At 47.9% G+C, this 22,308-nt stretch overlaps 1 protein-coding gene across 3 annotated transcripts in view; it reads right to left on the bottom strand.

Annotated features, from left to right (window-relative positions):
* UGGT1 (UDP-glucose glycoprotein glucosyltransferase 1) overlaps positions 1-22,308 on the bottom strand; it is a 2,047,742-nt gene that overhangs the window by 446,240 nt on the left and 1,579,194 nt on the right. For all 3 annotated transcript variants that reach the window (XM_069617855.1, XM_069617854.1, XM_069617856.1), the window contains one exon: positions 21,163-21,352. In XM_069617855.1, coding sequence (XP_069473956.1) covers positions 21,163-21,352 — 190 coding nt within the window. The remainder of the gene's footprint in view (positions 1-21,162; positions 21,353-22,308) is intronic.

Raw genomic sequence — 22,308 nt, 5'->3', positions numbered from 1 at the left:
GCCCCCCAAATGCGACAATACGAAAGCCGCTTTGGTTGTCAAATCCGGAAACGAATTGGGTCTACACAATAAGTGGAGACGACACTGATTAACGAACGTGCGATAGTTCTTTGGGTCTCCAGTAAATCTTTCAGGTGGAGCCAGAGGGAATTGGGTTGGCATCAACACCTGGACGGTTTCCCTTTGCGGTACAGACGCGCCTGAAGTAGAGGCAACGGGAACTGGGGCAACCCTTCCTAGTGAGGAAGTATGTATGGCGTCTTGCATTACGTCCATACGATGGCGCATGGTGTCCTGAGCAGTGATCATTTCTTGCCTTAAATCCGACACCAATTGGGTGAGAACAGACAGAGGATCAGACTCCTCCAACATGGCTTCTGATTCTGTTATGCTTTGATTCAAGACAATTAAACAAAATGAACACCAGAGAATAAATCAAGGTTTGTAAAGGATACAGGCTGGTAGTAGCAAAGGATACACTCGAAGACTTCTTCCAACGGAGACGTCGGAGGTAGAACGTAGCGTATCAAAGAGAACCTTCTAACTAATGTCACTCTCTGACTAGTAAAACCTACAGTCAGATAGAGCTATTAGTGGGAAGGGCATGGGTGGACCAAGATTCACCAAGCTGTAGAAAAAGAGGAACTATTTAGAATGCTGTTTGAGAGGTAGGACAAGATGAACCTATGTTGTAAGCACTGACCTGGATATGCAGCCAAGGAAGTCCTAGGAAGACCAAAGAATCCAAGGAAACAACGGCAAGGGAAGGGTAGTGAGGGTTCTAACCCGAGCGGAACGAGGGCCGCACTAGAGACAGGTTGGTGCACACGCAGGAAAGCGTCCAGAGTCCCGTGCACATGTAGGAGATGTGAGGAAGGTCTTGATCCAGGAAAGCACGCCCAAGCAGTAGGAGTTCGGTAAGTAAGGCAGTGATGGTTGACTGAGGTAGAGCCGAGTCTTGGTAGATTGGAGCGGAGTGGAATGCAGAGTTGCAAGGTCTGAAGCAGAGCGGTATGCAGAGCGGAACTCTTCAGGGTCTGAAACAGGTAGAGGCAGAGCGGGTTGAAGGTGTAGTCTAGAATAAGGCTGTGCGGCGACTCCGTTTGGAAAGAGGAGAGGAGTGCCGCTTAGAGCACGGAAAGGACCGAGCTCGAGAAGGAACTGGAGTTGCAGGAAATTGCGTCAGAACGCAGGAAGGCAACCGTACCCTGGTAAGTATGGCAACTGCAAAGAAACAGCAGCAGAAATCTCCGAAACAAGTGCCTTGGAAGGCAGGCGTCTGCGAGGAACAGCAGACAAGCTCCGGAATGCAAGGATCACAAACAACGATCAGAAGCGCATGTGTAAAGTTTCCGCTTCCTTAAATGGTGTCAGCTGACATGCGTACGTACGTAGACGTCACTGCGCTGGTCATGTGATACGTGATTTTAGCAATAGCGTTTCCCGGACAGCTTCCACCGAGTATAGAATGGTCTAGCCGTTCTCAAAGCTGATGACACCGGGAAACAGGAACGTGTAGGTGTAGCAACGGAGCCAGATGGGGAGGCAGGTATGACACACAGCCCCGGGCCCCGACAGACTGCCTGCATCATTTTACAAGCAATATAACCATATCCTGGCCCCACATCTAGCTTCACTTTTCAACTACTTCCTGGAAATGGGCTCCACATCCCGAAACCTGGAGCAAACCGAGAACTCTGCTCGTCATACCGGCCCATCGCCTTGATGAATGTGGACTCCAAACTCTCTTCAAAACTATCAGCACGCAGACTCGCCAGACTCCTCCCAGACCTCATCCACCCGGACCAAACGGGCTTCATCCCAGGCTGCAACACCCTGGACAACATCAGGCGCACCTTAAACATCATAGAGACGGCCAACAGAACTGGAGGGGAACTGGCAGTGGTATCGCCCGACGCACATAAGGCGTTCAACATGCTGGACTGGAGCTACAAAGAAGAAACTCTGCAACACTATGGGATCGGCCCAAAATTTTGAAAATGGACAATGGTAAATTATAAAAACCCCACTACAAACCTGAGAATCAACGGAGCCATATCCTCCAGGATCTAAATCACCAGAGGAACCCGTCAAGGCTGCCCCCTATCACTTCTCATCTTTGCCCTGACAATGGACCCGTTCGCCGCCAGGATCCGACAGAGCCCCGTGATCCAGGGACTCAAGTATAAGAACGACACCTACAAAGCGGCCCTGTACGCCGATGACGTACTGCTGACTCAACCAGGCGCATCCCTGACAGCGCTTTGGGAAGAGCTGAACAGCTTCAAAGTGGCATCCGGATTCTCGATCAATCTCAAAAAATCAGCAGCACTGGGGATCAACATTCCGAAAGCAACGCTGGATTCACTATCAGCCAGTCTCCCGATCCCTTGAGCCAGATCCCACCTAAACTACCTTGGCATCCACCTACCCAAGTTAGCAGAACATACCTATAAACTAAACTTCCCGCCCCTGCTGAAAGAACTGGAGTCGGACATGTCTTGCTGGCAAGATCCAGAGATATCTTGGTTGGGGAGAAGTCACGACACTCAAAATGAACTTGATACCCAGACTGCTATACCACTGCCAAGCCCTCCCAGTAGCAATCCCTAAAAAAGCCAAGCAGAAACTGCAAGCAAACATGCTAAAATTCGTTTGGGGGGGGCAAAAAACCCTGGGTGACGAGGAAGGTCATGCTCAGGAGCCCCGCGTCAGGAGGCATGGGAGTCCCCGAGGTCGAGAGGTACTGTCTAGCCGCCCAGCTCTCAGTGGCATTTATGTGGCAACAGGACACCGACAGACCCCGCTGGCTGAAGCTGGAGGAAGATTGGAGCCAATACCCATTGGAATTCCTACCACACATCACATGGCCCAAGTTCCCCCCAAAAGCCGGACCTTTATCGACCACCAGGAACACAGTAAACAGTTGGAAGCAGGCGGCCAAGAGGTGGAAATGCAGAAGCCCGGTAGGCGCACTCTTGCCGGTCTGGGAGAACCCGGAATTCACCCCAGGTCAGGGGCAACATACCTTCTCCAAATGGAAGGTGGGAGGCCTGAAGCACGTGGCAGACTTCTACGAGGGGGACACCCTACTTACCTTCGAGGACTGCAAAAGGAAATTCCAGGTGCCAGAAGGCGAGAGGTTCCGCTACACCCAACTCCGACACTGGCTGTCCCACGACATGATGAGGACGCACAGGCACAAAGAACGCACGCTAGTGTTAACCCCTCCCAAGGGGAAGGTATCGAACCTGTACAGGGTACTGGACAGAACAGACCCTGAATATAAGGAACCCTACATGAAACGGTGGGAGAGAGACCTGGGTAGAGAACTAGATATGAACAGCTGGGAACGCATCTGGACAAAAACCCACAAGACTTCCAAATGTGTGACAAATAAAGAGGGAGCCATTAAGGTTTGCTACAGGTGGTACATGACACCAGAAAGGCTACACAAATGCAACCCCGCCATACTGCCGAACTGCTGTAGAGGCTGCGCAGAGACAGGAACGCTGTTTCACCTCCTCTGGTCATGCCCAAAAGCGGAAAGGTTCTGGAGGGAGGTCCTGGAACAGATCCGACAGATCACAGGCCTATCGATCCCGTGGGACCCAGGCATTATTCTATTGGGAGACACAGGAGAAGTACAGTTCCCGATGACTGGTAATTTGGCGGATCTCTGCACGCACCTGCCAACCGCAGCTGAAATCTCAATCGCCAAGCTATGGAAACTTCGGGAGGGCCCAGCGACCCCGGTGTGGTGGGTAAGTGCTGGGACATCACCGCAGCCGAGAAAATAACAGCCATCCGCCTGGGCAACAGTAACACGTTTCACAATACCTGGGACCCTTTTTTCGACTTTGTGCAGAGATTTCCAGGCGTGGCATCTCTCCATTGGCTGAGCAAAATGGACTAGCAGACTAATCGCCCCCAGCCTGACCACATAGCGGTCTAACCAACCACATTAATTGAACTAAAAGCCCTGTAACACTGATACGAGACAGTTGTATCCCCCTCCAGTCCTCCAGTGAAAAAAAAAAGGTTGTCAATGGTGGTTTGTAAGGAAGAGCTTGAATCTCACTCACTCTGTCGATGTAATTCACGTTAGAAAGATGGTCTTTAAAGTCAGCATTGTCACTGGACATGAATGCAGAGGCTCAAATGGGGCTCCTATCAGGAACTTCCGCACTAAGTTCAAATCCCACACCAGTACTATAAATGGGACTGGAGGAAATAAGTTTGTCAGGAACTGAACCATAACAGAGATTTTGAAAAAAGAACCCTGTTCAGGCTAGGACTAAAAATGGAATTTGGCACTTGGTATCCCTTTGCAGTAGAAAAGTGCAACCTCTGATGGGTCATATCTAGTATGACGGACAACACCGATGGAGTGTTGCAGGTAAAAGCGTCAATGTTCTCTGTTCTGCACAGGCTACAAAAAGATTTCGAACTGCAGCGGTACAGAGCTTTCGTTGCTAGCCTTCTGGCCAAAAGCAACACCTGCAGTAGTCTTCCGGAATGTCCCAATCTTTGTATCTTAACCTTTCAGAAACCAGATGAAAGGTTCAGGGTTCTGATTTCTGGGTGAAAAAGGCGACCTCCCTCCTGCAAGAGCAAGTCCTCTCTTTGTGGAAGACGAATTGGAGGGCAGATGGACATATCCAGAAAGTCTGGCAACACGTCCTCTTGGCCCAATCCAGAGTAATCAGGGGTTTCCCGAACTTCCACAACCTCCTGATGACATGAGGAATGATGGGAGGTAACGCCTACAGGAGAGTAAACTCCCAGTCCACTACGAATGTGTCCACCACAGCTCCTTTCTGAGGAAATTCCCTGGAGTAGAACAGATCGCATTTCCTGTTGACACAGGGCGTAAACAGATCCACTTGAGGGGTTCCCCAAAGGGCAAAGATCTCCAGAAGAACTTCCTGAGCCAAAACCCACTCGTGAGAGACTGTGCTCCGTCTGCTCAGAGCATCCGACGCCATGTTCTCCTCCCTTGCTAGGTGAACAGCCGATAAAGAGATTCCTTCTTGAAGAGCCCAAAACCAGAGCTGCATTGCCTCTCTGCACAGTGGTAGTGACCCTGCACCACCTCTCTTGTTGAGGGAATGCATGGCCACTGCGTTGTGCGTCATTATTAGTACATTCCTCCCTCGCACGTAGGGCAGAAAGGCCATCAGCACCAGTCTGATTGCCCTGAGCTCTAAAAGGTTGATGTGTAATCTGGACTCCAATGGGGAACAATAACAGCTGATCGACAGATCGTTTGAATGAGCTCCCCAACCTGTGAGGCAAGTGCCCATAACTCTTGTTATCTCCGCCCATGGCTGCCAAAAGGGTTCTCCCTTCATAACATTCTCCTTGCAGGCCCACCACAGGAGATCCTGTGCAACCTTGATCGGGACCTAAAGATGGTCCGTCATCCTGCTGGAGAACTATGACCATTGGGATCTGAGGGCCCACTTAAGTGATCTCATCTTCAGACAGGCTTCTGGCACCAGGAAAATGCAGGGTGCCATAAGACCGAGCAACCTCAGAAAATGAAAGTCAGTGAATGTTGGACATTCTGCAACTTCATGACCATATGCAAATATACTGATCCCTTACCTCGGGTGACACAGCTTTTGCAGGAGGAAGCATCCAGGACAGCTCCAATAAATGGAAGCTTTTTGGAAGGTGTCAAGTGAGACTTCTTGAAATTGAGGGAGAAGCCCAGTTTGTGCAGTGAGTGGCAGGTAATACTGAGGTGTTCCAGAACTTTTCGGGAGAGCAAGCTCTGATCAGCCAATTGTCCAGTTAGGAGTAGATGTGAATGCCTCCCCTCCTTAGATTCGCTGCCACTACTGCCATCAACTTGGTCAAGACCCTCGGGGCAGAGGGGAGCCCGAATGTCAGAGCCCAAAATTGAAAACGAGAACAGCCAATGGCAAACCTTAGGTACTTCATGTGCTTGGGATTTATGGGCACATGGAAGTAAGCATCCTGAATGTCGAGTGACACCATCCAATCCTGGAGCTGAAGGGCATGAAGGATCTGCTGCGAAAGAGTGGACATTTTGAACTTGTAAGTCCAAGATGGGTCACAGTCCTCCGTCTTTCTTGGGATTGAGGAAATAAGGATAATACCAACCTTGATTCCTTTCCGCTACAGGTACTAACTATTGCATCTTTCTCCAACAGGGTAATAACTTCCTGAAGGAGGAGCGGATCTGGATCTTTCAAGGATTGGTCTCCTGGAGGACAATCCAGGGGCCTTTTTAGAAATGGGAGGCAGTAGCTGTGAGCTACTGTTTGCAGTGCCCAAGCATCAGAAGTTATGCTTCGCCAATCATTCCAATGCAGAGTCAGCCTGCTTCCCACCACAGTCCTGTGGTCTAAGGGTCAAAGGGGTTTTGGAACTGCAGATGCTGCACTGGGCAAAGAAGTGGCGCCTGCAAGTGTGGTCTTTACACCCTCGCCATCATGAACTAGGGTGTTCTCTTCTTTGACCCCTGTGACAAATCTAGCAACATTGTCACTGATTCTCTGGAAGGAAGCTTCTCTTCCGTGGCCAGGGAAAGGCAAAAGCTACCCGACTCCGTAGCTGGAGGGTAGGCATCTGTAGGAGGATCACGTAGGGGAATACAAACTCCAGAAAGGCAGGAAAACACTGAATCAAAATAAACCTTCAGATGTTTTTCGCAATGACACCCATGTGCCTTTGCAACATGCCTGTATGGCTTATTGTGAGGCAGATAAAGAATTCCCAAGTTTTCTTTACCAACAACCAAATTTAATCCCCACCCCCCTTTTTATAGGCCCTGATCCAGGAGAAGCACTTGGGTGAATCGGAGTGACCGGTCTAGTCTTTTCTCATTATGGATTGGCCCTGGGAAAATGTAGAAGAGAGAGTAGACTTCCAGTTGGGAGGTCTGAGAGATGCTGATCAGCTGTGCAGTGGGCCACAGTGGAGGACACCGTGCTTGAAGGCAAGAGTGAAAGGCAGAAACTGCAGCTTGTGTTGACGCGGGTTGGAACGCCGGAGGCAAACACCCTATCGAAGGCAGCACAGAGGCGGATGAGAATGGTGTGTAGAGAGACCGAGCCAAGAGCACCTCACTGCTTTATTGCTATAGGCAGCTGGAGCCGCCAGAAGCAAAGTAAGTTAAAGCGGGAGTGAAACGGCTAACAGGACGAACCCCCAGTCAGCAAACCGAAAGTGAAAAAGACAGAAGGACGCGAGCAACACCAAAGCTGCGCCCGGTAAGCCCCGAGAGAGCGAGTAGTTTACTGGAGAACCTGAGAAAGAGTGCAATATCATTAACAGAGCGAGAAAGAAAGCCCAATGAAAGTAATTGGATGAACTGATAGAAATACAAACAGTGTGAAGAAAGGGTCTGTGAACCAATGCTTGGGAAAGGACATTGATACGAATACGACCAGTGCCAAGAAAGGGTCGGTAATCCAATATTTGAAAAGAGGAGTTGATACCAATAAGAACTTTGCTGAGTAAGGGTCGGTGACCCAATACTGGAACAGCATTATTTCTTGGATAAAGAAAGAATGAGCAGAGAACGGAAAAGCCCTGGCAAGGTAGTGAACCAGGGAAACAGTGAGTCTGGGACTCTGTAAAGACTGGCGGGGGATCTGTATTTCTGCCCCCTATACAGTTGGGGTGGAAGCACAGAGTACTCAAGCCAATATTCTCTATATAGTATCAACGGACAAGCAACCAGGGCTGACACTAAAAGGAGGTGATGCAGGTTGGTTCTTAAGTACAGTAAACCACCAAGCCCCCTGAAAGGAATGTCCACACATTTGTGGTAACATAGTTCTTTTATATAAAATATAAAGTTCAGATAAATGTATACATTCATAAATGACACTTTCCTAATAATGATAAATATATACACATCGTTGTGTTACCACAATATACTTTAAATTCAATTTGGAATGCACCAACTGCTGACAGCTATTAAAAAGCATAGGAATCATAAAGCATTGGATAAATGCAGAGACATTACTGTAGAAAGGTATGTTAGATTAGGAACATAGGCAGAATGCTTTCTTTAAAGTAATTAGGCAATACTGTGTGAGGATTCCCCCCCACCTGAGCAACCTGTAAGGGAAAAGTTAGATGTACTTTTTATCTTGGGCAAAATGTCCCCTTGCTGCCCCTAGTTACTTCGCTGCCACCTTAGATGTCTGTAGCTTCTCTAAGCTTTCATCAGCTTCAGAGCTGAAAAGCTGACAGCCATCAAATGGCATGCCCAACAACCTTGCCTGGACATCAGGAGCAAACCATGACCAGAGTAAACACGCAAATCTCCTAGTGATGGTACTCGCCACCATGGCTTGACTTACAGAGTCGGATGAATCCAAGCCAGACTGGAGAGACTGACACATGGCATCCTTTATGTCTTGTACAAGACTTAAGAAGCCCTCTCTCCTCTCCCTTGGGAATGTGCCAACGCTGTCACATCCTATAAGGTGTGTGAGTTGATGGCCTTTAAGGCAATGCTGCCTACAGAGAACACCCTCTTCACTAAAGCGTCAAACCTTTTATCATCCCTATCTTGAGGGATAGTTGGCCAGGCAGTCACATTTGTAGTTGACATGGCTGCCTGAACAACCAAGCTCTCAGGGGTGGGATGTTTCGATTGAAACTCCAGACCTATGAAAGCTGGCCTGTATTCCTCTGAAAGATCCTTATGGACTGCTGGGGTTGTATCCGGCTTTAACCAGTTCTTTAGGATCCTGGTTTTCAAAGACTGACATTGGTCTACCCCAACCCAGATATTCAGTGACCTTACCCATAACTCTTCTACATGATGGGTCAGCATGTCCAGCAGAATCTGGAGTGGCAAAGTCAGTTTCTGAAGAGGTATCTAAGCCACCAGCATCCCTCAGAGAAGCTACAAGATTGTGCATCCTAGATTCCTCCGATATCAATTCTTGGGGCACATGGGGAGTGCCAAATTCTAGGCCAAAATCGGACATCGTCTTCCTCCTCCTCCTCCTTCTCCTCAAAAAAAGGACCCCATAGACTTAAGGAAGTCTGTCCTGGGTTAGGGCTTATTCGCCTTCGAGCTTTCCTTCGTAGGTGTCAACGACTTCAACAGCTTTCACGCCAATGGGATAGCTGCTGGCTCCCTCGAAAGAGTCAAGGAGGGGGGTTTTTGCGTCGATTTGATACGAGACGAAGCCTCCTTTGACGAAAGTCGAGGAACCTTACCACCCAGGCTCTTAGGCGCACGAGAAGTGGTCTCTGAAGAAGCCCTGTCAGCCCTACTGGGTGCAATGGGGTCTAAAGCCTTCTTATGTTATTTCAAAGGGGCGGTTGGAGCCCCCTTCTTAAACACATCCAGCATCTGGAGGTGGAAATCCTCCCATTCAGCACTAGATGCCGATTTGCTGGGAAAACATACCTGTTTTTTGTAGGGTGAGGTTCTCGGACACAGACGAACAATGGTGTTGCTTCTTTGACTTTTTGTGAGATGATGAGGACGAGTGTCGAGACTGCGATCTCGAGTGCTTCGAGTGTTTGGAGCGCTTACTAACTTTCAATGGAGAAATATCCCTGGACTCGTCCAACAATCTCCTTTTTGAGGGGGTAATCTAAGGAGACTTGGATAGGGGCCTACATAGGGTAAGTTTCCCCTTCCTCTCCTTCAAGGCCTTCACCGTCATTGAATGGCACAAGCTGCCGTCGTCGACTATGTGACCAACCCCCAAACACCAAAGACATATCCGATGTGGGTCCGTAATAGGTATTTTAGCTCCACATTCGGAACATCTTTTAAATCCGTTTTCGAAGTAGACATTTTTGAGAAATATCTTATACCAATGTCAACGTCACAGCCAAGTTCAGGACGGAGGCCTTTGAGGGCCACGAGTCGACGACGCACAGCGCCCTCTACTATGAAAAAAGTTTCTGAACATGCAAGCAGACTTACGAATATATCAAAGATGAGGAATCCGCAGGAGGACGAACCATTAGAAAAGTATTTTTTAGACAATGGCTTAAAAGCAGTCGATGGGTCCAAATATGATGTCAATTGCTTCGACGTCTAATGCCTCAACGTCGAGTCCTTCGACAGAGTAGGAGGCGGCAATGGCTTTGATTTTTCTAGTGTCCATAAAACTGTCAACGCCACTTGAGGAGACTTTTCTGATAAATGTACAGTGCTCTTAGGCGCGCAAGAAGTAGTCTTAGATGACTCCCTACCGGCCTTGAGAGAAGCAATGGGTTTGGACGCTTTCTTTGGCTCTTTCGAGGGACTGGCTGGGGCAGTCTTAACGAAAACTTCCATTAATTGAAGACGGAATTCCTCTAAATTGGCTTTAGAGGCAGACTTAGTTGGGAATCTTACCTTTCTCTGTCGGGCAAGGAATCTGATGACGAGCAATGACGTCTCCTCTTTGTTTTTTGTCGGGAAGAAGACAATGAAGAGTGCTGTGAATCGTTCCTGGTCCTGGAGAGCAACAAGCGCTTATTGGGTCTCTTGAGAAGAACTGTCCCTCAACTTTTTTCTTCAGATGATCTTCGCTTTGAGAGAGTGAATGAAGAAGATTTGGCTGCCGACTGACTTGCAGTGAGTTTTGTCTTCCTCTACCTCAAGGCCTTGCTCGTCATGGATTTACACAACCTTCAATATTCAACATCACACCAGAGGCACATCACAGTCCGCACACCTCTTAAAACCTGTTTTTAGAGTCAACTTACTCGTAAACGTGAACTACGCAATAGAAGAAAATCACTGAGGAGATAGAACCGTTCGAAGCGTGCTGTGCATGCGGAAAAACCGAACTGAGGCAATGGGCGCCCTGTGTGCTATTTATACCAATGTCAGCGTCATGTCCGAGTGCGGGGATGGAAGTCGGCGAGGGACCTCGACTCGACACACAGCGTTCTCTACTGTCGAAAAGTCCCGAAAGCTGCAAGCAGGAAATCAGTATATCAAAGATGAAGAATCTGCGGGAGGACACAATCTTTTAGAAGTGGGTGAATCCAGTCCACTAGGAAAGAGTCCCCCAGTAATCTTCTCAGTGGAAATTACCTGAAGCAGAACAGCTTGCACTTGTTGGAGCTAGATGCGAACAGATCTAAAAGAGGGGTTCCCCAGAGGGTGAATACCTCTGTAAGGACTTCCAGGCAAAGACCCCACTCATGGGAGATAGAACCCTGGCTGCTCAGGGTGTCCGCCAACATGTTCTCCTCACGAGCTAGAGGAATTGCTGACAAGGAGATTTGTCTTTGCAACGCTCATAACCAGAGTTGCTTTGTCTCTCTGCATAGTGGTAGTGACCCTACGCTGCCTCTCTTTTTGAGGTAGCGAATGGGCACTGTGTTGTCCGTCATGATAAGGACCATCTTCCCATGTATTGAGGAGAAAAAGGCCATCAGCACCAGTCCGATTGCCCTCCACTTTTGATAGTATATGTTGGGTTTCTCTTCTGATGGGGACCATAGTCTGCTCACAGTGAGTTCATTCAGAAGCGCGCCCCAGCCCTTCAGTGAGACATCCGTCACTACTGTCACAATTGGCCAGGGTTGCCAAAAAAGTTCTCCTAGCTGGACCACCACATGAGGTCCTGTAAAATACTGGTCTGGGCCTGTAATAGGTCTGTCCTGTTGCCTGGGAACTGTGACCACTGGGCCCAGAGGGCCTCTTGTAGGGACGTCATCCTCAGTCTGGCTTCTGGCACCAGAAAAATGGGTGTCCAGTTAAAGGCTCGAAAGCAAAAGGGTCGAGTGCATTCGACCAAAAACCAAAGGATCGAATTAAAAAAAATATATGGGATACATTACTCACCGTAATCGTATTTCTGATGCTTGTATCTGCTTAGATTCACATGCTGTGCATAGGCCGACATCTAGTGGAAGCTGCGGAGTATTACAGTTTGTTTTTCGAAAGTCGAAAATGGGCGTCGACACAGGCGTGCCAGTAATACTATCCCTAGTGTGACGTCCACTGTACCCAAGATCCCTCACGCGTGTAGGATCCTCAGATTGTATTTTTTCTGACATGAGGAAGCATGAGGAGTAGCGTGAGTACAGATAATCCAAGCAGATAGACAGAAAAGGTAAGACTACAAGCAATCATGCGCCTTCTCTCGGAGGGGAGGAAGGGTGGGTCGCATGTGAATCTAAGCAGATACAAGCATCAGAAATACGATTACGGTGAGTAATGTATCCCTTCTGAGGCTTGTGGAATCTGCTTAGATCACATGCTGTGCATAGATTAGCGAGCAGTACCAGAAGAAGGAGGTGGGATGTGAGAAGGGTCATGAGCAAACAGGTGTCTTAGAACCGCTTGTCCCACTTGTGTATCTGTCTTGGAATGAGTGTCAATGCAGTAATGCTGAGTAAAAGTGTGAATAGAGCTCCAAGTAGCCGCTTTGCAAATGGTGTCGAGGGGAACATTTGCAATGAAAGCCAGAGTGGCACCAATGCCTCTAGTAGAGTGGGCCCTTGGCGTAAAAGGCAGAGTCTTGTCAGAAAGAGAGTAACACAGCTGTATACAGTTGATAATCCACTTCGAGATAGCGCCCTTAGAGACGCGATCCCCCTCTCTGCCTGTAGCTACGGAGACAAACAGTTGATCTGTTTTCCTTAGCGGTCTGGTTTTATTTACATAGTATAGGACCGCCCTACGCACATCTAGGGTGTGTAGTTTCACCTCAGCCGAGCTTTGCGGGTTCTGGAAGAAAGCCGGAAGCTCGATGGACTGGTTTACATGGAACTTGGATATGAATTTAGGTGAGAACCTAGGGTGTGTGCGTAAAACCAGTTTGTCCTTGTGGATAGTAAAGAAAGGATCCTGCACTGACAGAGCCTGAATTTCACTGACCCTTCTTATGGAGGTAATGGCTACTAAGAAGGCCGTTTTATAAGTCAGGTGTTTGAGACTACTTTTATGCATGGGTTCGAATGGGGGTCCCATGAGCTTAGCTAGCACCACGTTGAGGTCCCATCCTGGCGGTGGGTTCGAAATAGGAGGGTGAAGTCTCTTTACTCCTTCCATGAAGGCTTTAACCACTGGTACTTTCCACCACGAGACCTTGTTATGGGATGTGGTGTAAGCCGAGAGGGCTGCCAGGTGTACTTTCAGCGAGTTAAAAACCAACCCTGCATCCAGCAGGTGGAGCATGTATGTCACAACGTTGGAAGGAGTGCAATCAACCGGGTTGATTTGTTTATTCTGGCACCAGATAACGAATCTTTTCCACTTATCAAAGTAACAGTGCCTTGTATTTGGTTTCCTGGACTCCTTTAGAATGTCCATACACCTCTGTGGTAATTTGAGATGTCCAAACTCTATGACTTCAGGAGCCATGCTGCTAGGTTCATAGAGTTGGGTTCCTGATGCACTGTTTGACCCTGTTGCTGGGACAGTAGGTTGTACCAGGCTGGGAGTCTGATGGGTTCGCACACCGCCATCCTGCGTAGGTGTGGAAACCATGGTTGTCTCGCCCACATGGGAGCAACTAGGATGAGCGTCATAGATTCCTTGTTCATCTTGTACACCACCTTCCTGATGAGAGGAGTTGGTGGAAAAGCGTACGCAAACATCCCTGACCAGTTCATCCACAGGGCATTCCCTTGGGAGTCCGGCTGGGGGAACCTGGATGCAAATCCTGGGCATTGTTTGTTTTCGCTTGTGGCGAATAGGTCTATAGTGGGGAAACCCCACTGAGAGAAGAGATCTTCTACTACGTCTCTGTGAAGGACCCATTCGTGTTCTTCTGGGAGGGAGTTTCTGCTTAGAGCATCCGCTAGGGAATTGAGCTCCCCTGGAACATGTTGCGATGACAGGAAGATGTTCCGTCTGAGTGCCCATATCCATATTTTCTGGGCAAGCTTGGACAGATTTGGCGAACGAGTCCCCCCTTGCTTGTTCAGATAGAACATGGCTGTCGTGCTGTCCGTCCTGATCTGCACCGACAAGTTCAGTAGATGGGGCTCGAACGCCCTTAGCGCTCGGAATACTGCCAGAAGCTCTAGCAGATTGATGTGGTTCTTGGCTACTGAGTGAGACCAGAGACCCTGAGCTGTGTGGTGGAGATGGTGAGCTCCCCACCCAGTCAGGCATGCATCTGTAGTCACCACGGCTTGTACTTCGGGATCGTAAAAGGGTTTCCCCTTTGCGAGATTCTCTCTTGTCCACCAGTGTAGGCTCTGTACGAGTGTTGGCGAAACGACCACTAGATCGTCCCAATGACCACTTGCCTGAGACCACTGTTTCGCCAACCATTCCTGCATGGGACGCATGCGCAGACGCGCGTGGGGGACCAGGTAAATGCATGACGCCATCATGCCCAGTAACCGCATAGCTTTGCGTACTGTTATCTGTTGACCTGACTGATAATGCGGAATTTGCAGAAGTATATTCCGAATTCTCTCTTCCGAAGGGAAGGTCAATCCTTTCTGAGTATCTAGGATAGCTCCTAGAAACTGTTTTGAGGTGCTTGGCACCAGACTTGACTTTTTCTCGTTGATGGAGAAGCCTAATTCGTGGAGGAGGTCGATAGTCCTCTGAATGTTTGACCTGCAAATTCCTGGGGTTTCCCCCGTTATGAGCCAGTCGTCCAGATAAGGGTACACCGGGATTGCTTCCCTGCGTAGGTGTGCAGCCGCCACCGCCAGTACCTTGGTGAATACCCTTGGTGCTGAAGCTATCCCGAAGGGCAGTACCTTGAATTGGTAGTGGCGACTGTCCACCTTGAAGCGCAAGTACTTTTTGTGCGCTGGGAGCATGGAAATATGAAAATAAGCATCTTTCATATCCAAGGTTGCCATGTAATCCCCCTTTTTTAGGAGGGGGATTACCTCTTGTAGCGTGGTCATACGGAATTTTTGGGGCTTGACATATTTGTTGGCAGGCCGTAAGTCCAATACTGGGCGCATTGTCAAATCTTTCTTTGGCACAAGGAAGTAAGTTGAATAGATACCCTTGTTTACCTGGTGTCCTGGGACGAGTTCTATCGCGTCCTTTTCTAGCAGAATGGCGATCTCCTCGAGAAGGATCCTTTGATGCTCTAGGGAGTGCACTCTTTGTCGTGGAGGATGATTCCGGGGACGCTGCAGTAGTTCTATACAATATCCTGCGGATACTGTTGACAGCACCCATCTGTCTGAGGTGATCCCTTCCCAAGCCTGGGTGAAGGTGGAAATGCGTCCCCCTACTGGGGTTGCGTGGCAAGGGACCCTGAACTGAGCGTCACTGTTTTGGTGGAGGCGTGCCCCCGCCCTTGTTGGGGCTGCCTCTGCCTCTTCCACGACCTCTCTTGTTACCCCTGCCGTAACTCTGGGTAGACTGCTGGTTGTTATTCCATTGTGTACCTTGTCCCTGGGCATAGTTGCCTCTTTGTGAATTTTGGCCGCGTGGGCGACGAAAATTATTGTTCCCCCTCTGTTTAGGGGGTTTGTTGGTAAGCTGGCCAAGGGATTTGAGAGTCTCATATTCATCTTTGGCATTTTTAAGTGCGTCTTCGACCGCTTTCCCAAACAATAGGTCGGGTTCCACTGGCTTGTCTATTAAAGAAGCCTGGGTTTCTGTCTTGAATCCCGACTGCCGTAACCACGCATGTCTCTTGATAACAGTACCTTCTGCTATCAATCTCCCTGCGTTGTCAGCGGCGTCGAAAGTTGCTTTTAAAATGCAACCAGACACGGCTCTCCCCTCTGCCGAGATCCGAGCCAGCTGGCCCTTTAACGGTTCTGGAGCAGAGGCAATGAGCGCCGCGACTTCTTCCCATTGATGGCAATTGTAACTAGCCAACAGGGTGGTGGAATTCGCAATCCTTGCTTGGTAGGCGGACGTTGAGGCTACCTTTCTGCCAAACCCGTAAAGTTTTTTGCTCTCCTTGTCGGGAGGAGCTTCTGATGAAGATAAGGGCGTGCCAGCCCTCTTTCTAGTGTTGGTCACCACTAGGGAATCTGGTTTAAGATGTCCCTTTATATACAGAGGGTCAGACTGGGCTGCCCGGAAAATCTTTTCAATTCTGGGGTTGACAGCTCTGGTGAGGTTAGGATTCACCAGGGAAGGATCTATTCTTCGTTGGATGGATTTGAGGATAGGGATGGTCTGAGCGACCGGTCTTCTCTCTCCTACAAACTCCTCCGCGAAGTCCCTTTCCTCCTGTACACCGTGGGTGTCGATGTGGAAGTGTTCCGCTGCTCGAGCGAGAACCTCGTTAAGGAGGGGCTGGTTATCAACTGGAGAGTCAGTAACTGGGGCTTCGCTTTGTACTGGGGAATCTACTCTGTAAATTTCCTGCTCATCTTCTCCCTCCTCCAGGTCCTCATCCTCTGCATAGTAATCTGTCCCGGTTTGTTCTTCCATAAATGCAAACTCCTGGTCCTCTTCAGGGAAAACTTGTCCCTGATAACTGGGGAGTGGAGTAGAATATGGAGTGGAGTAAGGCTGAACCTTGAAGGGTTCAGGTCTTTCGACCCGGGGCTCTTTACTTAGCGGGATAGGATCGGAGGAGCCTGAGGGTGTGGCCCCTTGAGGGTTATATGAAAGAAAGTGTTCTGGGTTCTTATCATAAAAATCAGCCAAGGAAGACATCCTAGACATAACCCTGTCTATGTCTTCACTGGACCATTCCCTGGAACAGGGTATTACTTTAGCAGGTGATTTATTTTCAAGGGTAGACTTGTGTTTGCTTGTCTGCTTAGGCTTTACAGGGGTGGAAGGCTGTGCTTTCCGCTGTTTCCCCCCTTCTCCGTGCGTGGAAAAATGTTTTCCCTGTCCCTTGGGGGCCCCAGAGACTTTCGACGCCTGGCGTCGAGGGTCTGGAGAGGTATCTGTGTGCTTCGGGTGTGGGGCCTCACTGATGTTAACCGCGGTCTCGGTATCTTGGAGCGCGGCCTGGGGGTGGAAGTCGTCTTCGTCTCCCGACGATCGAACTTCCGTTAGTGTGTGTAGCGAGGCACTCTTGGCAAGAGTGGATGATTGCCTTGCGTCGTGAGGCGATCTCGATCGAGAGCGCCCAGAGGACACCGAGTCGGACCGTTCTTTTTGTGCCTCTTTCCGGGAAGTCGACGTCGTCGAGGTCCGGTTGGTCTTAGTGTGTTTAGTGTGTGTTAGGTGTGTAGCGCTTGCGTCGCCGGGGGTCTTCCCCATAGCCGCCTTGCCGGACGACCTTCCGAGGTCGGGGACCTGCGCTCGTCGGCTGTCTTTCGACGCCGTAATGCCCTCGCCGTCCGAAAGTACGGCGTCGCTGCCATCGCTGAAGGCGCCCTCCGCTGCCATGGCCTCCTGCCTGGCGTGGTGGGCCCAACGCTTTGTCGAACGGTCCTTAAGTGTCTTAGGTTTAAACCTACTACACGCTCTGCAGTTCGCTTCGGGGTGATCCCTCGGCAAGCAGAGATTGCACGTGGCGTGCCTGTCGACCCAAGGGTATTTGCGATTGCACTTGGGGCAGAATTGAAAAGGGGTACCCTCCATACGCACCTTAAGGCAGCGGGCTGCTAAGTGTAGGAATATATATAAATGTAACTATATATCAAGAGTGAAGAGTATGTACCACCCCCCACTCTCCCTACTTGTAAGGGCCGAGGCCAGCGGCCTACTAGGCCCGGGCCGAGGCCAGCGGCCTACCGAGGCCCAGATCCGTCGTGCAGCAGTCGACGGTCGATGACTTCTCCAGCCGTCGTCGAGGTTGAGGGTCGACGTTGGGGTGGGGAAGGGAATGAATAAGAATTAAAATTATAATAACAGCAAAAGTATGGCTAAGGCCAGGGAACTCCGCAAGATGCTTCCGACCAGTATGGCGGAAAAAAACAATCTGAGGATCCTACACGCGTGAGGGATCTTGGGTACAGTGGACGTCACACTAGGGATAGTATTACTGGCACGCCTGTGTCGACGCCCATTTTCGACTTTCGAAAAACAAACTGTAATACTCCGCAGCTTCCACTAGATGTCGGCCTATGCACAGCATGTGATCTAAGCAGATTCCACAAGCCTCAGAAATATATATATATATTTTTGCTCTAGTGTAGCTTTAAAAGGGTTTTTTTACCCCAAAAACAGGGGTTTGGGGGTGGGAGGGGGACCCCCCCAAAAAACAAAAAAAATTGTGATCCTTTTTTTCGGTCGAATTGACTCGACCCTTTTGTCATTCAACCCTTTTTTACGATCCTTTCACCTATAACCGAAAAATGCAGGATGTCATGAGACTAAGACACCTCAGAAAGTAGAGGACCAGCAAAGCTTGGGCGTTATGAAATGTGGAGACCATCTGCTGGATGTTGGAATCTCTGGCCTTGGGCTGAACCACTTTCCCCTTGGATGGGTCCAGGACCGCTCCAAATAACGATCATTTATGAAGATGTCATCTGGGACTACTTCAAGTTGAGGGAGAAGCCCAGTTTGTCCAGCAAGTGACAGAAACAGTGTAGGTGATACTGGCTTTGCTCTTTTGACTGGGCTCTGATGAGCCAGTAGTCCAAGTAAGGAAAAACATGAAGTTCCTCCCTTCTTAGACTGGCTGCCACCACAACAACAGCTTGGTGAAGACCATCAGTGTGGGACAGTACTTTGAACTGGTAATGCACACTACTAATCATGAATTTCCATGTACTTCCTGTGCTTGACATGTATCAGCACATGGAAGTAAACATCCTGAAGATCCAATGGCGCCAGCCAATCCTGCAGCTCCAGAGCCTGGAGGATCTGCGAAATAGTTATCATCCGTACACAAGACTTACTTCTTACTGTTTGCCTCCCTATGTGAGAGAGGGTATGCCCAGATGTGGGTCCCTTGCTCACTGCGCCATAGGGTACCAAGCTGCACCTCACTGAGGAGGCCCAACAAGGCCGAAACATGTCTGGGGTTGCTTGTGTTTCCGTTCAGAGAGGACCTGGCCTAGCAGTTTGGGCTGGGCTGTTACCATTGGTGGCAGTAACTGACTGATTTGCATATGGCTGGACCCGTTTTGCAATGGCGCAGAGGGGCTAAAAAAACGGTGGTGTGGAAGGTTGCCCAGAGCAATGCCAGTGGTTCAGATTTATTCAAAACCTTCCACCCATCACTTTTGTGCTTACTGTTTGTCTCCCTATGTGAGAGAGGGTATGCCCAGACGTGGGTCCCTTGCTCGCTGCGCCATAGGGTACCAAGCTGCACCTCACTGAGGAGGCCCAACAAGGCCGAAACATGTCTGGGGTTGCTTGTGTTTCCGTGCAGAGAGGACCTGGCCTAGCAGTTCGGGCTGGGCTGCTACCATTGGTGGCAGTACTTGACTGATTTGCATATGGCTGGACTCCTTTTGCAATGGCGCAGGCGGGCTAAAAAACGGTGGTGTGGAATGTTGCCCAGAGCAATGCCAGTGGTTCAGATTTATTCAAAACCTTCCACCCATCACTTTTGTGCTTAATGTTTGTCTCCCTATGTGAGAGAGGGTATGCCCAGACGTGGGTCCCTTGCTCGCTGCGCCATAGGGTACCAAGCTGCACCTCACTGAGGAGGCCCAACAAGGCCAAAACATGCCTGGGGTTGCTTGTGTTTCTGTGCAGAGAGGACCTGGCCTAGCAGTTCGGGCTGGGCTGCTACCATTGGTGGCAGTACCTGACTGATTTGCATATGGCTGGACTCCTTTTGCAATGGCGCAGGCAGGCTAAAAAACGGTGGTGTGGAATGTTGCCCAGAGCAATGCTAGTGGTTCAGATTTATTCAAAACCTTCCATCCCATCACTTTTGTGCTTACTATTACTAAGTAACCTTATCCAGATACAGAATTGTAATAAACCCAATATTAATACTCCTGTGATGTATGAGAACCCTGATGAAGTGCTACGCTCGAAACACGATGACTCATAATAAGTGAACTAAAAAGAAATACATGTGTAAATAGGATGCTAACAAATAGCTAATTTTATGAAGACGATAAATATAGTGAATATGTGAACAGACCATATGTGTTCTATCTGATCTAATGCCTTTTAAATATAAAGATTGTCAAATTAAAGTGACAAATTGATTTTCATCAATCACCACACACTTATGTAAAGGAGGTGCAATGGGACCAGATAATGTATTAGTGTGTGTATCTTAACCGTCTTCCACTTTAAGTTGATTTGTGCAGTGTAAAAGTAACAGGAATTCCACAAAGGGAGATCGGGTTTCCCAGTACTGGTAATTTTATGGACTGATCAGTTTCCCCATAAAAGTGAGCAAAAAAGCAAGGGAAGTAAAGCTAAGGGCGTTATTTGCTACCTAAAGGCAGGCCAGGAAGCAGTGAACAGAAAAAGATACGATAACCCATTTAAGTTTACAGGAGGAAAGCAGCAAAAAGAAATTCTTTCCCAACACTACAATGTGAAATTGTTCTGCAAATGTGGGACTCAAGAACACTTCGGTTGTCAGGGAAATTAGGAATGCATAAGGCATGAGCATATTTTTTAGAATTCTTGTCCCCACAGGAGGAATATTTGACAAAAAGTGACAGTGTATTCAGAACAGAAGAAAGGCTGAAGTAAAAAAAAAGTGTTAAAGCAATGCTACCCTGGGTGGCCCACAGTGAAAAATGTCAAGTGAAAGCTAAAATTCTAATTTAAAAAAGTTTTACACCTCAAAAAAAAGCTGAGAGTGTGTTCCCAGTTCTTTTCTCACGAGAATGGTAAAAAGAATTGACTGCAATCGCCACTAGGGTGCAAGATTGGGGAAGAACATGATTTAAACTGCCTATTACTGTTCCAGTGGTTGCGGTTACTATGAGTGTTATGCAGGAACCCTGAAAACTGACTGAACAGGTCTCGTTTCAGAAGGCTTCATATTTTGCAAAATGATTTTTAATTCTAGTTTTAGAAAAGCAAGGTTATGCGCGATGATAAAAAATGATTTGTCCTGACCCAAGGCAGAGAGTTTGCAAATTCAATGAGCATCCCATCATGGAGATTAATGTATACATATCAAAAGTAAAAGTCCCAACAAATACAGTGAGCAGCAACAACTGATTGGCAAAGACGTGTTACATGTTTTGCTATACAATTTGACAAGAAAGCAAGTCACATTTATTCACTGCGGAAAAATAATGTGGCTCTAGTGGCCAATATAATGGCAGGCCCACACTTCTAAATGAATAGCTAAAACAGCTGAAAAGGACAGATAAACTAGATACTCTAAAATGTAAAACATGTTCTAAAAATGTTTTGGTGCAGATTGATACCTCTTCCAGGTAAATGTTATCCAGATCGTATGGAGTGCGGACAGACTCAACCATCCAGCTGTCCGGAGTGATCAGGTTCAGTGTAAAAAGCGGAGAATGAGGCATATCCAGAAACTTCGCAATAGGGCCAGGAGCAAAACTGTCGTCTGATGCAAAAGAGATTTCAGGCTCAAGAACGTAGCGATAAAAGCTAGGAAACAGCAAAAAAAATGTTATTAGTTGACATTCTCCTTTGGAGTCTCTTAAAAACTTTTAAACAAACACTATTTGTTTTCCAGCATGATTGAAAGAGCTTGAAGGTCCTCCCTGCTATACATTGTACGCAATGTTTTTATGCTCAGAGTTTGAATCAAAGACCGTCAGCACTCAAACATTTCTATTTGTTTTTTGTGATACAGTTTAAAACCTTTCACAATTAAATGAAAACATTCATACAAAAATAATTCATACAAGTAAAGAGATTTAAAAAAAATGTAAAGAGATTTAAAAAAAATGTATTGAAATATTAAAACATTCCACTTTGTTCATGATATTAATATCTAAAATTAACCGTCATAGCAGTTTTCACCTAACAATTCGTGAACCATGTTCGGAAAACAAATTAGTGCTATCGTCAGAGAAGGGAGGTCCCCCTCCATTAACTGTGACCACAGCAACTCTGTGTTTACCACACTAATATTGCGCACACATTTCCCAATTAAGAGAAATCTCCAATCTAAAGTTACATTGCACACAAGTATCAAATGCTTAAGAATCTCATCTTCCATGAACTTTCATAATCAACAATGATGTTCATCTTGTGTAATACCTGTAATTGGACATGACCTGTCCAGTAAGCTCAACAATTTAAAGTGGAAGCGCATATAGATATCACACTTTTTTTCTACCCGGCAAGTGGAGAATGTATTTAAGTAGTGATCCCAGGGTTCTATTAGGGTTACAATATTCCTTTAAAAGTTTACGTCTGGAAATGTGGGTATGCTGGATATGTCAATCACTGCTCAATTTATTTTATATTAAAACTTGATTCTCCCATGTTAGCCTCCCAGAATTAAGTTGATCCAAAATGGTCTCACAATGCATTACAAACTTAGATACAACCTGGGAGGTGTTTAATAACATTTCAGTTGACATATAGTTTTTTTT

Source organism: Ambystoma mexicanum, chromosome 10 (genome assembly GCF_040938575.1).
Source record: "Ambystoma mexicanum isolate Mex_15411 chromosome 10, UKY_AmexF1_1, whole genome shotgun sequence".
NCBI classification, from domain to species: domain Eukaryota; kingdom Metazoa; phylum Chordata; class Amphibia; order Caudata; family Ambystomatidae; genus Ambystoma; species Ambystoma mexicanum.
The sequence above is the reverse complement of the archived record's forward strand: the minus strand, read 5'-3'. Positions and strand labels throughout refer to the sequence as shown.